This window comes from Betta splendens, chromosome 16, assembly GCF_900634795.4.
Source record: "Betta splendens chromosome 16, fBetSpl5.4, whole genome shotgun sequence".
NCBI lineage: Eukaryota > Metazoa > Chordata > Actinopteri > Anabantiformes > Osphronemidae > Betta > Betta splendens.
In genome coordinates, this window is record NC_040896.2 from 1,939,772 (window position 1) to 1,957,208 (window position 17,437).

The 17,437-nt window shown below is 42.2% G+C and overlaps 2 protein-coding genes and 1 long non-coding RNA gene across 3 annotated transcripts in view; 2 read left to right on the top strand and 1 right to left on the bottom strand.

Moving 5' to 3' along the window:
* The first annotated feature begins 5,385 nt into the window (after window positions 1-5,385).
* On the top strand, window positions 5,386-10,272 carry LOC114842529 (rRNA 2'-O-methyltransferase fibrillarin-like). Its single transcript, XM_029128135.3, has 9 exons — window positions 5,386-5,590; window positions 6,809-6,892; window positions 7,086-7,238; window positions 7,405-7,499; window positions 7,574-7,744; window positions 7,877-8,009; window positions 8,105-8,217; window positions 8,427-8,572; window positions 9,683-10,272. Exons 1-9 carry the CDS (start codon window positions 5,581-5,583, stop codon window positions 9,705-9,707), a joined length of 930 nt encoding a protein of 309 aa, XP_028983968.1. The 5' UTR covers window positions 5,386-5,580; the 3' UTR covers window positions 9,708-10,272.
* LOC129603169 (uncharacterized) lies at window positions 8,987-10,511 on the bottom strand. Its single transcript, XR_008692856.1, has 2 exons — window positions 10,371-10,511; window positions 8,987-9,169 (listed from the first exon to the last, which is right to left on the bottom strand). It is a non-coding gene; the product is annotated as an uncharacterized LOC129603169 (long non-coding RNA).
* Window positions 10,512-10,932: 421 nt separating this feature from the next.
* Window positions 10,933-17,437, top strand: part of dyrk1b (dual-specificity tyrosine-(Y)-phosphorylation regulated kinase 1B) — a 63,848-nt gene continuing 57,343 nt past the window's right edge. The window contains exon 1 of the mRNA XM_029128134.3: window positions 10,933-11,338. The gene's annotated coding sequence lies outside the window, so the exon portion shown is untranslated. The remainder of the gene's footprint in view (window positions 11,339-17,437) is intronic.

The window sequence follows — 17,437 nt, forward strand, 5'->3', positions numbered from 1 at the left end:
CCCGCAACCTGTGAAAGACCTGTGCCTGATAATCTGACCGTGAGTTTTTGCCTGATCCTTGTCTGTACTGTCGCCAAGTCTGCTCGTGTACCGAACCCTGCCTGGACCTTGATTCTGAGATTGCCTGCTCCTTTGTGTATTGCCTACTGGAACGTACTGTGTATGACCTGGACTGCCTGACTCTGATTCACCGAATAAACCTGCACTTAATCACATCTGTGTTTCTGCGCCGTGCATGTGGGTCCGACACCTGCCCAAGCCTGACAAACTGGGCTGCTTGTTGGGAGCGAGCGTGGCGCTTGCACCTCTTGTTAGTCTTTATTCATTCAGTCAGCTGGTCTTTGTTGAGCTTGTTGATGGCTGGGCACTGACTCAGGCGATGAGCTCGATTGTCACAGAGTGCACAGTATGGCTGCTGCTTCGCTTTGGTCAGGGACGAACTCCGGAAACTTAGGTGCACTCTCTGCTCCGTGAAGGACTGTGGTAGAACGCCTGCTAGGTCTTGCTTCAGGCCTCTCCTTCATCCCCCTAATAGGCAGAGGCCATTAAAATCTTGACACCAGGACTCATACTTCAACAAGTTGGCTAGATCCTCTAAGGTGTAGGTCTTAGAAGGATGATTTTAACTGCAAATTAAATGCAACTTCTTCCTATAACCATAAGAACATGAGTAAGAGTGCACAGATATATCTCAACAACCACAGTACATAAATACTGTTGTAAGGAAAATACTGTTACAAGAAAAAGCTATGCCTTCAAAATACTTCTGCAGTAAAAGTAGAATAATGTTATCTTAAACTACGTTTGTGATGTCAGACCATATAAATTAATGTTATTTTTTTAGAATAAAGCTAAGCTTCTGAAGAACGATGTAAGAACCCTTTTTCTGTGTGTGTGGGCTTCAATTAATCCAGGGGGCTGTTTCACAAAAGTAGGATAAGAGATTAAAATAGGATTTTCCAGTTATCCTGGCTGAATTTAGCCCTGACTCAGTTGCATGAAAGCAATTAATCCAAGTAAAGTTACCATGGAGATTTATGCTTTGCGGCTAACCTGCTCCAGGGCAGGCTAACATTAATCAGGTAATGTTGTCTGGTAAAAATGATATAAATAAATAAAATTTTTGTATTCGTCCTAGTATGCATACTGTGATTTTACTGTTATCATGAAGACAGCGGTTCATATTATTGTAAGAGCAAAACAGGCCTAACCATGCTCATGCCAGAACAAGGGCTTGAACCGAAATTACCTTTGGGCTCCTGAAATCAGGCTTTCAGTGCCTGCACCACCTGAGAGTCTCCCCAGACAGGGCTGTGATGTGACTGTGGCCTGTACAGTTGACGTTACCTATCTGTTAGAGCATGCGCTCTCCGTAACAGAGTGATCTATGAACGGAGCGTAGCATTTAACTTGTAACATGTCACACACAACTTGACTCATGGCATTTGCTAAAGGAATGACAGGTCAGTCAGCTCCCACCGTCGGGTCACTTACAGAACCACCTGCCAACAAAGCTAGGTTTTCTGTGCATCCTGCTTCATTAGACTGCAGCGACATCACGACCTTGTCGACACCTGATGAGGAAGAATTTAGCGCATCTGCGGTGTTCTGGTGATTTTCAGTTTATGGTGAGACTGAAATCGCGTCCTCCTGCTTGGCCGGTTGATGCTCTTATGCCCAGGAAGACGCTCTAATGTTGTGCCGATCTTTGCAAGTATTCTAAACAGTGATTTATTACTATTATTATTATTATTATTATTATTATTATTATTATTATTATTATTATTATTATTATTATTATTATTATTATTATTATTGTAATGCAGTCCCAAATCATAGCTCTGCATGCTGTTGTTCTTTCTGGGGTGTGGAAGGGATTTTGGCCAAAAGAGGACATTTGTGTCAATGATGACTGTCTCTCTGCCTCACATAGGTCAGCATATGGACAGCAGGACTGCATTACAAGAGGTGAACCCACAGTGTTCCAGGATGCACTGTTGTTTCTGATTCATCGGTTATCCTGATCCGAGGAAAACAGTCTGTAGCTCTTTTAGCAACATGTTTTCAAATAATTAGGCCATTGTTTTATGTTTCTATGCTGATAGATAATATTACATTTTACATGTTCTATAAAGTTCAGCCTTGATGTTGAAGATTTTGTGAGTTGCCAGATTTAAACTTGGTAAATAAACATTGGTTAAAAAACATATGGGCAGTTCTGACTACAAATGCTTTGTGAAAAAAAGGACTGCTGCTTTATTATCATATTATTAACATGCACATAAGATGTTCAATGCAAGGTAGATAGATAGATAGAATACCTTTATTGTCCCGCGATGGGGAAATTACCATGATGAGACATATAGACATATATACAGAAGAAATAACACAATAATAATTATAAGAAATTAGAACATCATGTACAAATAACAATGAGGTAAGGTGACTGCACCAAACAAAGTGAGCGATATATTAAAGTGACTGGTGCCATTGCTCTGGAGATGTAGCGTGTGTGCGGCAGAGTGGTAGAAATGTGCACCATGTTATAATTGTTCGTTATAACGTCTGACAGAAGCAGGAAGGAAAGACCTGCAGAATCTCTCCTTCCCACAGCGAAGGTGGATCAGTCTGTCACTAAATCTGCTCTCCAGGGCAGACAGTGTGTCCTGCAGTGGGTGGGACTCGTGGTCCAGCATGGATGTGAATTTTGCCAGAACTCTTCTGTTTCCCACCTCTCTCACTGACTCCAGAGTGCAGCCCAGGACAGAGCTGGACTTCTTAATGACCTTATCCAGCTTCTTCCTCCCCTCTCTGTGATGCTGCTGCTCCAGCAGACCACACTGTACAGGACGGCTGATGGCACCACAGAGTCATAGAAAGTCCTCAGGAGTGTCCCCTTCACTCCAAACGACCTCAGCCTTCTTAGTAGGTAGAGTCTGCTCTGACCCTTCCTGTATAGTGCGTCTGTGTTGTTAGTCCAGTCTAGGTAAGTAGGTAATTGTCCACACCAGCTGACTCCAATTTGTCCATTAAAAGAGCCGGCTATATGGTATTAAAGGCACTGGAGAAGTCAAAGAACAGAATCCTCACAGTGCCGTTGGGCTTCTCAAAGTGGGCCAGGGAACGATGGAGCAGGAAGATGATGGTGTCCTCTACTCTGATGCCAGGCTGGTAGGCAGAACCATTGCTTACCTCACCATGCAGCGCAGTTGATGTAGAACCAGTCTCTCAGGTATGATGACTACTAAACCAATACCGAAGGTAGGTGGTGCAAAATAAAAAGATCCTCTGGAGGCACTCATCTGCTCTGTAAATACAGTAACACCTGGATGTTGCGTGACAGATCATCTGATCACACACACTTTGCCTCAGAATCTGCCTCACAAACATGACGCGATGCACATTAGGGCAGTCATGGCTCACAATGAGTTCAGTTATTGTGAGGCAGGTTGAGTGGCTGTTATTCTCCCGCAGGTAAAGCAGGCTCTGAGACAGGAAGTACAATGATGGAGCATATCTAAACAGCCACAATAAACTGTAATAAATCACTGTTTAGAATACTTGCAAAGATCGGCACAACATTAGAGCGTCTTCCTGGGCATAAGAGCATCAACCGGCCAAGCAGGAGGACGCGATTTCAGTCTCACCATAAACTGAAAATCACCGGAACACATGCGCTAAATTCTTCCTCATCAGGTGTCGACAAGGTCGTGATGTCGCTGCAGTCTAATGAAGTAGGATGCACAGAAAGCTTAGCTTTGATGACAGGTGGTTCTGTAAGTGACCCGACGGTGGCGAGCTGACTGACCTGTCATTCCTTTAGCAAACGCCATGAGTCGTAACGTAATCGACAGTTGTTGTCAGCACTTGGTTAAATAGCTTGGTTAAATAAATGCTTTAAATAAATAATTGTTACGTTGATTAATGTTAACAAGGTGGGTCTCATTCTGTGTCAAAACACGACCGCGATCCTTCAAGAGTTAGAAATATTTGCCGATGTTGCGCTTCAAATGCTCTTGGGCGTTTTATTGTGAAAGTCCGGCGACTGGCCCCGCCCCCGGTTTCCCTTTTTCTTATTTCGTTTTGAAAGTGGAGAAAAGAAGAATGAGTAAATCAGTATATCGCAAATGTTTTTTATTGACTTACAGAAACGAAACACTGCATAAAAAGTCGTTATTCAATTTTCATTGTACACATGAACAATGAATTGCACTTCATGCACGGACCTTTTAGCCAGTTTACTTTCAGGGTTCCATTAAGGCAGTGAAAATCAATAACTCTGAGACCACCATCTTTAATTTCTTTGACCATATAGTTCTTTCATGTAATGAGGCCTGTTTCTCATTTGGTTGATGGATTTTATGACTTTAGTTGGGATGGCGTTAGAGTAAGATGGGTAAATATATCTCGATAAACATTCCATTTTTGTCAAGTAAATCCGGCCTAGGAGCGATATATATCTCTTCATATCTATGAAGCCATAAGTTTAACTTCGTCTTGCATTCATCAAGTTTCTTTCCCACATTTATTGATTGGCTTATTATTTGGTCTTTGTTTATGTAAATACACAGTTATTAGATTTCTGATTTAACAGGGATGTGGTTGATTTGTTTCAGTGGTGTGTCATGGATAGCCAGGAGTTCATATTTCTTTAAATTTAAGTTTAACCCTAAAGCTTTGGAGAAGTGTTTTATTTTTTCAATAACTGCTGGGACTTGATGCATGCTCATCTTTAAAAACAGTGTCATATCATCTGCTAGTTGGCTGATAATGATAACACTGCAGTATGGGAGAAAAGTGTATGTAAATCCGAATCCGAATCAGAATCATTTTTATTTGGCATTTTTGCACAAGATAATCATGAAATTGCATTCGGTTTGACTGCATCTTTTAATACTCTCATAAAAATTAAACATTAAATATTTACATATTAATTAGAGGTATATACATAAATTATTTGCATGAAAGGAATAAAAATAGAATCAAATAAATTCAAAATTGCAGCACAAATGTTGCATTTAGTCCTTTCCCTATGTGATGGTGAGTTCAGTTCAGACACAGCTTGGGGGGAGAAGCTTGCTCTGTGTCTAGTGGCTCTGGTAGCCCTAGTTCTTTGAAGGAAAATTAGTCCACTTTCATCTCCATAGTCTTGAGCGTGTTGAGCTCAAGCTGTGTTTGAGGGTCAATGTCCATGCTAACTTTCCAACCCTCTGTGCTGATCACCTTTATCTGGTGTCTGTTCGCTTTTCCACCCGTTGATTGACTGAACACAACTGGTCAATTTAATTAGTAGTAGCTGGGGCAGGGAGGTTGGAAAAACCAGCAGGGCAGCGGCACTCGAGGACCCCAGGTGGACCTTTGTCACATATGCCGCAGATTGACGGGGAGGTTGGACCGGTGTCCTGGTCCACTGTTCGCCAGGTGGTGGCGGTAATGTGCCGCTGTCTGTTCGCCCTCCGCCAATAAAAACAAGGAAGAAGACGCAGCGGTCGCACATGTGGTCTCGGCGAGCGTCAGCAGCAGACGAGAGAAACGATCATCTCAGTGGAAATTTCGGCTTAAGACCTTACAACAGTTAATATGAGACCAGGTACAGTATATATCTATATATAGTGTCTCTCTCGTTCATTTAAAAAGGACTTAATAGAATGGTTTTTCATTTGCAATCAAACGCGATCACTTTTGCCCGGCCTAATTCGCCATGCCAACAGTTAAATGGTCAGTGAATGTTCACAGCGGGATAATGTGCTGTTTACATGTGAGAAAGTATTTCTCATTAGCTATAACGTAGCTATAGCCAAGCCTTACCGTTTGGTGAACTAATCTCAGACGTGGTAAACGCAGCAAACACGTCGCTGAACACGTGTTGAGCTTCTACGAATAGACTCGCGTTAGGCAGGATTTCTACGACGGAAAGAATAAAGTGTGTTACATCAACGAATGTGAGTCTTTATCTGCGTTTTTGGGGAAATCCTAACCAATCTGAATTGGTGCTGGAAATAGATGAGCTTCGCTATAGTTAGCTTCTGCTAATGCTAGTCACGGTTGGACTGTGCGTAAACTAACTCCGTCTGAAGTCATCGGACTAAGGGTTGTTCAGTTATTAGTTCAGTGACGACTACTACGGAAAAGTCTACATCAGTTTAAAGCTACGAAACCGCATCAATATGTGTGAGCGCGCCCCACGGTTAGACGATCGTTAATTCCTGTGTCACGCCCTGAAGTGGGCCAAATTGCCTTTTAAGTTCGCCGCTCATCCGTAATACCGGTCCGCGTGATCAGCTGATCTCACTAAGATCGGACGCCAAATACTTGACTCCGCCAGAAACGTCTAGCTCGCCTGAAGAAATAAGGGGCTGCAGAGGAGGTAAAACCGTTTGTGGAGGGAACGAAGACTGAAGAAAGGCGCAGTGTCTCCCTTCGCTGGTTGTGGGCAACGTGAGGTCACTGGATAAGAAAATGGAGCAACTGACACCTGTAGTGAGAGGAGGAAGTAGTGCCAGAAGGCCACCGGTGGCCATCAGTCTGTACAGTTGCTCCTCTCTGTAAGGGCTGATCTACATCCCTGCAGTGACATGTATAATAAACCTTTGGCTAGTATTGACATGAGTGTGTAGATGTGTTAGCATTACTACTTTCATCTAGCTCGTGTACTACCAACTGTAAACGCGATTTTAAGTTTTTGTTTTTTTTTTTAAATCTGTGTATTGCCCTAAAGTGTGTCAATCTGCCAGTTTTTTTATAACTAAATTTTTAACTACTTGATGTCTGTGAATCCAGCTGAACAATCATGTCTGTTGCCTTTCAGGCTTTAGTCCACGTGGGGACCGAGGCGGACGAGGTGGAGGCAGAGGAGGATTCGGTGGACGCGGAGGCTTCAGAGGAGGCAGAGGTGAAAGATGTTATCTTATGCAGCTTGCAACATGTTGATGGAGTTTCTTAAATAACATTGGAAATTTCCCCTATTTTGTGAAGGGCACATACGCTTGAATACTGATTGAGCTGTATATAAAACCCTACTAATAACATTAAGGCTTTTGTTTTAGGTAGTTGTTCAGAAGAATAATTTAAGTGAGATTTTACAGGTGGAGGCTTCAAGTCACCGGACAGTGGTGGATTTCGAGGCAGAGGGGGTGGCAGAGGTACACCACGAGGCAGAGGTACCCCACGAGGCAGAGGGGGGAGGGGAGGCTTTGGAGGAGGGAGAAAAGTCTTGGTTGAACCCCACAGACATGAAGGTTTGTATCACTCTTCTGGGTTGTTTGGGAAGGGGTCGTTGTGTGCCGTCGTCTTCCCTCTGATTTTTCTGTCATCTTTTACACTGTTCCTAAGTAAGTTGTCATGAGGCCTTGTTTCAGTCTAAAGCTACTAACAACTGGATTCTGTGGACATCTGTCTGTGCAGGTGTGTTCATTTGCAGAGGGAAGGAGGATGCTCTGGTAACAAAGAACATGGTAGTGGGAGAGTCTGTGTATGGAGAAAAGAGGATCAGTGTCGAGGTGAGACCTAAAGCCACAGCAGACATTACTGCTTTCTGTGTTCTTGAGTCATGCTGTGACACTTGCTTTGTTAGGAAGGAGAGACAAAGATTGAATACAGAGCCTGGAACCCATTCCGTTCTAAGCTGGCAGCAGCCATCTTGGGAGGAGTAGACCAGATTCACATCAAGCCTGGTGCCAAGGTTATGTACCTGGGAGCTGCCTCTGGCACCACAGTGTCACATGTTTCTGACATTGTAGGACCAGTGAGTATAAATGCATTGAGTGGATCTATGTGGTCATAGGCACAGTTTAAGCCCACGCAATAAGCTGCATTTTGTGTTCATTTAGTTGTCTTGGTGAAGAATTATAGGTTTGCTTTATATTGACTATAACAGGAGGGCTTGGTCTACGCTGTGGAGTTCTCTCATCGCTCAGGCCGTGACCTCCTCAACGTGGCTAAGAAACGTACAAACATCATTCCTATCATTGAAGATGCTCGCCACCCCCACAAATATCGCATGCTGGTTGGTAGGTTGTCCTGGATTATGTTTCCTGAATCTACTTCTGAACTGTGGAACCAATGTTGTGGATGCTGTGTTGACCGTAACGCTTTGTCTCTCCAGGCATGGTGGATGTCATTTTTGCTGATGTTGCCCAACCTGATCAAACACGAATTGTAGCTTTGAATGCTCACAACTTTCTGAAGAATGGGGGACATTTTGTTATCTCAATTAAGGTATTGGAGTCTCTCATGTACACCAGTGTCTATTCTGTGTACTGTTGTGAGAAACACAATACGATTCAATGGAAGCTCGCTCACACATTACAGAAATACAATCACAAGCAAGTAAAGTTAGTGGAAAGAATAGGCACCATCTTGGTAACAAATAACTAAAGGTTATCAGCTGTGGACTGACGTGTCTGTCTGTCTGTCTGTCTGTCTAGGCTAACTGCATAGACTCAACAGCAGCTCCTGAAGCAGTGTTTGCCTCTGAAGTGAAAAAGATGAGTTCTGAGAACATGAAACCACAGGAGCAGCTCACCCTTGAACCCTACGAAAGAGACCATGCTGTGGTGGTGGGCATCTACAGGTACAGCCATTTCATATGATCCTCTAATGTCATCTCTCCAATGGCAATGCAACATGTGGAATGACTGTGAACACACTGGTTCTTTTGGGTGTCTCTATTGTGTAGGCTGTAATATTAACATAGTTTTTAAGATAATCAGTGCTTGTGGATAATAGTGATGGAGTTCCCACCCAAATCTCACCGCCATCATCAAATGGAACTTCTTAAGTCAGTTAAAAGTAAAAAGAGGTTGGTCAAAAGATTATACTATACCCGTTAAGTTATTTGACATTTATTAGTTGGAGTAACAAGGTCACATGATAACACAATCTGTGGTTCCGGCATGTTGAGCAGAGGTCACATGATCATGCAGGGTGCACCTTTTAGTAATTAAGCAGAGATAGACTAGGCAAAGTCAAGTCATCAGGCACTTACTAAGTCTTGCAGCTTCAATTTATTGTAGTTTTATGATGAATAACTGACGAGTTATGATGCGCAGTAGATGATGGAGGCTCATGATGGTGGGTAATGTGAGCAGGCTGGTCCTGATCACATGGACCACACATGAAAGGCAGAAGCTCCAAATCAGTTGTATCCGATGGGCCATCTAGACCCATTCTGAGAACAGATTTTAAGAGAAGACCAGAAGATATAAATGTCCTTTTTGTGTTAATAGAAATAGGGTCTGTATATCACTTTAGCTGAGTGATTTTATTGGTTAGATGTACAGTGCAGCTGGAGTAAAACATGGTAGCTTCATGCACCTGCATTAACGGGTCAAACAACTCCATCTGCTGGCCTTACATAGTCAAAAGTTGTCTTTTTAAAGTCAAATGAGCATGTAGACTATAAAATCAATAATAAACCTAAATATAGTGTTGGCTTTTTTCTTCACAACTTTTTATCACTTCACCTAGAATTTGTTACATATCACACCCAATTTGTGTAACACGTCAAATGAGCTAGAAATAAAGTTTCTTCACAATTAAAACTGAACCCTGCAACAACCGCTTAAGTGGTAATGTCTCTCGCTCTTGTTTAGAGATTTAAAGGGCCTGGTGATTTGTAACGACAATACTTATAATGTAAACATGATATGATCGGTGTAAAATGCCTTTTCTTTCTCCTCAGGCCTCCACCCAAACAGAAGAAATGATTTGGAAGATGACATAGGGACTGTCCCCTACCCCAACCACCACCTATAGAGGCTGCCTGTTTGAAGAGGGGGACATGTATAAAATGAAACTAATTTAGTTTATTACCTGACGTTGAGGTAGCCATTAAAGCCACTGTAAATGTCTCAGGCAGGCTACACTTATGCAGAAGGAAAGGCAGGGATGTCATAAAGAAAATGACAGTTATTGTGTTAAATATGATGACTTCAAGTGAGTCCCCAGCTCTAAGTTTACCAGCTGTTGCCCAATGAACAAGATACTTTCTGCTCTGCCTTAAACATTTGCACAGAAACTGATACTTTCCTAAAAGACATGGTTGGGGCTGTTTAAATCTTTGCTCAGAAAACAGATTATGTTCCAGGAATTTATACAACAAAGTGTCCAGAAAACCATTTTACAGTAGGTTGTCAGAGGGGATACTTAGTTGTTGTAGTGCCTAAAGTGTTTGTTCCGATCTTAATGATACTTGTGTACCTTTTTGTGCTAACCCTCTATATATATGAAGCATACTGGCAACTTTGGTTTAATAAAATGCTTTTCATTTTTGATTGCTATAATGTCTGATCAAAAAAAGACAAACGACAGTAGCCCTGTGAACTGTTTACAGTTGTGAAACTGTAATCGGGCCTGGAACTGATGCTCACCTGAGCTGCTGCCGTTCGACCTGGGTGTCCGGGGCTCGTGCTCTGCGGGTGAGAGAAAACTGGGTTGATCAAGGGCCACTTTCCAAGCAAAATGTCTTTCACTCTCATTTCAGAGGAAGCGTACACACGAATCTCTTCGCTTTTCTCCTCATATGTTGCTTAATTGGAATTGGAAAACGCTTGAGCTGCTACTTGCTCGTTTGAACAACTTTCGTCTTGTACGAGTGTCCGAGATAAATTTGTTTTGGCAGCCATTTTGTGGGAAAATTCTCTGGAACGCGCTGGGCCGTACTCGCCTGGTGTCGGGAGTGCGCTCTCAATGCAGCCCCTCTCCTTTGACCGATATTACGGAGGGGCTGTCGAGCATAGACAAATGTAGCGGTGCCTACGAAGATGTATGCCGTATGCCTTCTACCTCCATTGTGTTTGCTTTCATTGTTCGTCGGCTGGTCGTTACCCGCCAAGCAGCCGGCAATTCAAATTCCCGTGACAGTGTTTTGTTAGACAGCTAGCATTCTAGTTGATAGCTGCCTTGCTAATGTTAGCTTCTTGCCTATAATTAAAAATGTGATTGGCAACCTGGACACAAAAGCCTACAAGGTGTTTGCGGTTTGTTTTGATATTTTATGTTAAGTCTCGAAGCATTTGGCGTTTGCTTGGTAAAAAGAGTTTATGTTTCATGGTCGAGGCGGCGGGCTGCCCACCTCCCCTCAGGCACAGCTAGCTGTGCTTCGCCGGCGATCAGTCCACAACAACCCTCGTTGAGCAACGAAGAAGATTGCGAATTCACTGGAAACAATTGTTGACGGAATTTTATTACAAAAATATTAAACAACATAGAACTCTGAGTTCTGCCCGAGAAGAAGAACGCCTGACCCGGGGGAGGGGGCTCGGTTCGTGTGGACAGAGGGAGATTTGGGTTCCGAACATGGCTGCTACGCGGAACTTGGTTCGACACACCGCCTGAGGTAAGAAATAGCTGGCTGGCTGGTCTTTTAACTTGCGAGTTGCGGACTGGTTCATTGTATGTATGTATGTGTGTGTGTGTGTGTGTGTGTGTGTGTGTTGGAGCTTGACAGAAAATCAGTGATAAGTGCTTGCCGGTATAACGTTACCCCGTCTCGATTTTTGCGTCTGTTACCCGGCCTTGTGCCCCCACTCCTCAGATGCTTAGTGGGGAAAGATGCTAGTTTGACGGGTAAACGTCGGCGTTGGACGAAGGACCATGTTGATAATTGATTCTGTATTTGTAGTCTTTATTTATGGTAGTGGGGATGGAGTTTACGGTGATGACTGATTAATATTAACCGGTTCAGTAGCACGCGCTGTCATCAGAGCCCGGCGCAACCACCGCTGTAGCTCTAATCTTGCTTTGCTCGTTTTGTCAAGTGAATGACTGTTTTGATTTGATTGACGATTGTTGTGTTTCAGTAGCAGTGATGTGCAGACTTGCTACTGATATGTGCACGACAGCAGCACATTGGAAAAGGATGCAGACAGCTTAAAATGGGGAACGATGAATGACTATGGAGGCGTTTTTATCTTCTGGAAATCCGTAGTGTAAGACACGACTCGTAGGTGGTGAGAGCACACAGAGAGACCGTAGCCAGCCGGCACCTGACCGTCCTCTGCAGACCTGCAGCGTTTATCTGCTACACCGGCTAATGCTAGCGGCTAGTTTAGCTAATGTTACCGCATCTGCCAAGCCCCTACGCTGCACAGACACTATTCTAAGCGAGGATCGGCTCTATCAAGCCAACAGCCCTCACGCACAGCTAGAAGGGTGGTCGTTTCACGTCCAATGTCAATTATTTTGGCTCAGTTCCTAGATTATGTACCGAAGATGTGGTTTTGAAATCGTTGACAATTTGCTTAAGGTTTGCTCAATGCCCACCCACCAGATGTTAGGTTGACCACTTCTCTTGGCACACAGAATACTGTCCACAGCTGCGTCTAGCTTTTATTCATTACTTTATGTCCAAGACTGTACTGTTAAAGACGATATTAATTCTTATTTTCATGCTTACAGGCTTCCTCACACAGTCCAGCTGCAGTTCTACAGTCTTATATTATCGATGTGAAGTTAATTCTTCATTGATAAACGTGTAAGTGCTACTAGACAGGTGCTTAGTTTAAGCCACTAGGGGTGTGTGTAGTGTGGATGTAACCCTCAGATTTCAGTGGTCTCCATATTTTACTACAGCTCTGTAACTTCCACTTGCACCAAAATAAGCAGTGTGGAACTGTGAAACCATTCACAACTGTTTATCAACAAAAGGCAGACAAAACATTTTTATTGGTTACTGGACAATGATAACTAAGCAGATAAATGCAGCATAAAGTCTTCTGCTGCATGCTGAGTGTGCATATCTGGTCTTTCTACTTAGTCTTTTCTCAGTCCATCCTAGTGTTGACTTGATTTATTGTTGTGAAAACCACTGTTAAATATTCCCCAAACTTTGAATGAAGGAGTTTATCCCTGTTCCAGCCACGAGCACTTCCTGTTATGGGCTTTGGGTGTTTGTCTAAAGAGCTTTTTACACACTTTTTTCTATAATTCAAGAGTGTTCCGCTCTCTACAACCCTCTAAGCACCTGACACTTGCCCACTGTAATGTAAAGGACCAACAATGCTGGTGTTTCCATTACATTCAAGCTAACTTTCAACCAAAATGTCAGGCTTACTTGACAACTTGTTTTTTCTTGTTTTTAAACTTGGCGTTGCTGGTTTTGACTTTTTTGCATCTGTTCAAAACTATTAATATATTAACTTTATTAATGTTTACTGTTTTAAGTATGTACCTATGTTGCTTGTAGGTGTGTTTGCAAGAGTGAGTTGGTTGTCTATATGTGATAGACTGAGGATCTGTCTGGGATGAACTCTGCCTTGAGGCTTCAGCAGACCTAAGCATAGAGTTCCTACTGTAGGTAGTTCCCTATGGGCAGGCCTTGCCCATAGGCTTGCCCATAGGCTTGCCCATAGGGAACTACCTTGCCATGCTGGCTCATGCAAAGCAAAATGCTGCAGCGTGCAGTGATAACAGCAATTCAGTGTTAGTGGAAACCTGGCAAGTATGCACTGCTGTCAGAAAGGAATAGGAGTGAGAAGAAAACTAGAAAAAGTAATTTCTCGAGAAATTACGTGGGAGAGCTGATCTGCTGCCGCAACGATGCCAAACGCTGATTAAGCCGCTGACGTCAAAAAGTTGACAACGTCCAAAAGTTGACTACGGCAAAACGATGAAAACGATGAAAACGAAAAAACGTTGACAAAGATTAAAACGATGACAAAAGATGGCGATTAAAAAGATGATCATTAAAAAGATGACCAAGGTCATACTATGACAAAATTAAAGAGATGATAATGATTCAAAAATTGACCAAGGTTAAAAGATGTCAAAGATTAAAAAGTTGACCAAGGTTCATTGTTGACAATCATAAATAAGCTGACTATCTTTTTGATTTGAAGAAAGTATTTGAAAGTATTTTATCTCCCCCAAGGGGGATAGGTCAAATGCAGAGAATGAATTTCCCCACTGTGGGACTATTAAGGGCTTTCTTTCTTTCTTTCTTTCTTTCTTTCTGGAGGGAGGGTGGAGGAGGGAGGGAGGGAGGAGGGAGGGAGGGAGGGATGGAGGGAGGGGGGGAGGGAGGGAGGAGGGAGGGAGGGAGGGAGAGGGAGGGAGGGAGGGAGGGAGGGAGGGAGGGAGGGAGGGAGGGAGGGAGGGAGGGAGGGAGGGAGGGAGGGAGGGAGGGGGGAGGGAGGGAGGGAGTGAGGGAGGGAGGGAGGGAGTGGGGTTCTCTTTCTTTGGGGAGGGGGAGTCTTGGAGGATCATGATGGGAGTCTTTCTTTCTTCTCTTTCTGTCTTTCTTTCTTCGTTCTGTCTTTAGTTGTTTTCTTTCTTGCTTTCTTTCTTTCTTTCTTTCTTTCTTTCTTTCTTTCTTTCTTTCTTTCTTTCTTTCTTTCTTTCTTTCTTTCTTTCTTTCTTTCTTTCTTTCTTTCTTATAGTTTAATAACTAGTAGAAATTTACCAGTCAGAAACGAAAATCTTGCCATTTAAGGTAATAAAAAAAATCATGTAGCTGTGTGTAGCACTAGCACAAGAAACAGAGAAGCCAGTGACAATCTTTAAGGAGTTCGAGGTGAGCTTGTCATGACATCTGCCTTTTTCTCCGGTAGAAACATTTTACTATTCGTCCAAGTGGCTTCATCAGTCAAGGCCACATTTGATCCACCAAGACTATATTTTTAAACCTATTTGTAGTTGTAGGCAAGCCGTAAGCATAATTTATCAGAAAGTTTAAGGTTCTAATAAAAAAAGATTTTAAGTATGGTCTTATGTCTGCAGTGCTAAAGCTCTTACTGGCTTAAGATTGTATTGCTGTGGTCATGTCATGGCACAGTGCCTACATACCTGTTGTAAGGGCTTTCTCAACTAAACATTTTTTGACATTAGCTATAGAAGGCTGAAGGAGCTGTGTGTCACATTTAAAGAGTGACCACAAAATCCAGCTTGTTTATCAAGTATTACTGCTTCTCATTTATTGTAATATGATAATAGCGGAAAAAAAATGACACATGGCGTCATGATGTTGAAGTTGGGCTGCCAGCGTTGGGTGATGACACTAGAAGAGCACCTTGAGGTCACTTTATTTTTGGGTGAGCATGAATAAACAGTGGTTCTTTGAAGGGGGGGGGGGCTTTTTACCTTAAAGGACAGGTTGGACTGACTAACACCTGCACATGGAGCATCTTTGAATGTCTTCCTGTTCCTGACAATGGTAATTGTCCTAATTTCTCATAGTCTGTTTTGTAGGGGTTGATGGTTGTCTGTCCCAGTCAGTGTAGGTTTTTATTAAATGGATATTTCGCCACTGAAAATCAAGTTATGTTATGACTATTGGATATTTTATTAGCCAAAATGTGCGAAGACATCTAACATTGATGATCTATGTCCAGAGAAAATGGCGTCAGTAATGTGTTGTGGCTGAAAATGGTCAAATCCTACAACACACAGAATGCACTGCGCTCTGATGAAGTTCCCAACCTGCTGTGATTAGAGCTGCAGATTCTTCATTTAGCCAAAACCCTCTTCTTTACTTTCTGTTAAGGGGCTTGCAAAAAAGACATTTGTCCTTTCCAAGACATATATAGATTACTATATATACTATATTGCTTTCCAAAAGATGAAATGATTTAGTATATGATATCGTAGAGCCAATTTACTATAGTTTGGACACTGCTGTTTGGCATGTTTTGATTTCGTTTTGATTGACGAGCACAATACTAGAAACTGTTTTCACGTATCACTGATTGGCTCCTCACCTCTGTCAATCACATCAGAAGCGCTGCTAATTGGTTTGATGACCTGCTCGTGTTTGTTTGCACAGTTGCACCATTCACCTAGCATCGCGAAAATAAGCAAACATGAGTTCAAAACCGAGGGAAACTAGTAAAAGAAAAGACTGTGGTGCAGAGACTGTTGAGCAAACAAATCAGGTTTATCGGCCTGTGTGAGAGTTGGGCGTATGTTTCAGGGACCGATTTGACCTGTTGAATGAGGCTGAATCCTTCTGCCGCTGCTGTGGTGTTTAAACGGTGTTGGATATTACGGTATTAAAAAACATTTAAAAGAAAACACAGACAAGTCTCTAGCGAGAAAATGAGTAAAACTAGAAAAAGTAATTTCTCGAGAAATTACGTGGGAGAGCTGATCTGCGAGAAACGAGAAAACATTGACGAAGATTAAAACGATGACAAAAGATGGCGATTAAGATGATAAGGATTTAAAGTTGATCAAGTTGAAAAGATGTCAAAAATTAAAAAATTCCTTAACTGTGTAATAGTTTAAAAAATAGTCTAAATTTACCAGTCTTGCCATTTAAGGTAGTAAATTACATCAGTGCTTTTATTTTGAAAGAATTTAGAGGTTGTGTGTGAGTGATTACTAAACTATAAAATAGTCATTAAATAGTCATAATTTATCATTCAAAAGCAAAAATAGCCCTATTAAAGCAAAAGATTTAGATTAAGCCCTTTCAGAATAAAAGCTCCATGAGTGTGAGTGGTAATTTACTGAACTGTAAAATAGTCTCATTAACTATTGGTCATTTTTCAGAACCAGAAATTTTTAGAAAATCTTATTAAAAGCCATTGAAGTAAATTGTATTGTTGTTTTTATTTTTAAAGGATTTAGAGGAAATATGTGGGGGTAATAGCGTAACATGAAGGAAGCATGTGTGGGTAGTTACTAAACTGTTAATGTATCTATAAATAGTCATAATTACCCACCCAAAAGCAGAAATATTGCTATTAAAGCTAATTATTTGGCTTGGTGCTTTTATTTTAAAAGGATTTAGAGGATGTTTGTGCTTAATTACGACACAATCCAATAGTGTAGTTGACTAATCAGTAATAAGCATGGAACTGCTGTGTACACTGAGCATCAGGAGTTTGACCTGTCAGTCAAATCTGCAGCTGCGCTGTCGCCATGGAGACGCCAAAGTATGACGATGATAGACGCTGATTAAAAGAGGGAAGTTGACAAAAAGTTTAACGATTATTCCCATAGACGACCATTATAAAAGAACGACGGAAAAAGTTGAATAACATTAAAAGTTGAAAAGCTGAAAACGTGAAAAGTAATAGCCCTCATCTCCTAAAGACGACACACGTTTAGAAAGTTAAACGATGATTCTATGATTAAGCGTTGAGACAATGAAAGCGACCGAAAAACGGGGCAAAATAATGAGGAAAAAGAAAAATAAAGAGCGAAGATCTCAATAGTGGGAGAGCTGGAACAGTTTGTTAGCCATTACCACTATGTCGGTCTGTATCTGGAAGTCCCACAGGATCTTAGCTTTGTCGTCTGCCTCATTTGGGCTTTGGGACTTCCAGCCTGTACTCCGCACAGATGTTCCTGTACACTATGCCTGCCTGTTCAGTCATTGGTAGGATTTGTCGATATCAGCCACTTATCGTGTAGGGCTTTGTCCTTCCATGAGGATTCCTTCTCTTCCTTCCCCTTCTCCTCTGGTTTCTGCTGCCTGAGGTATTCACTGAGCACA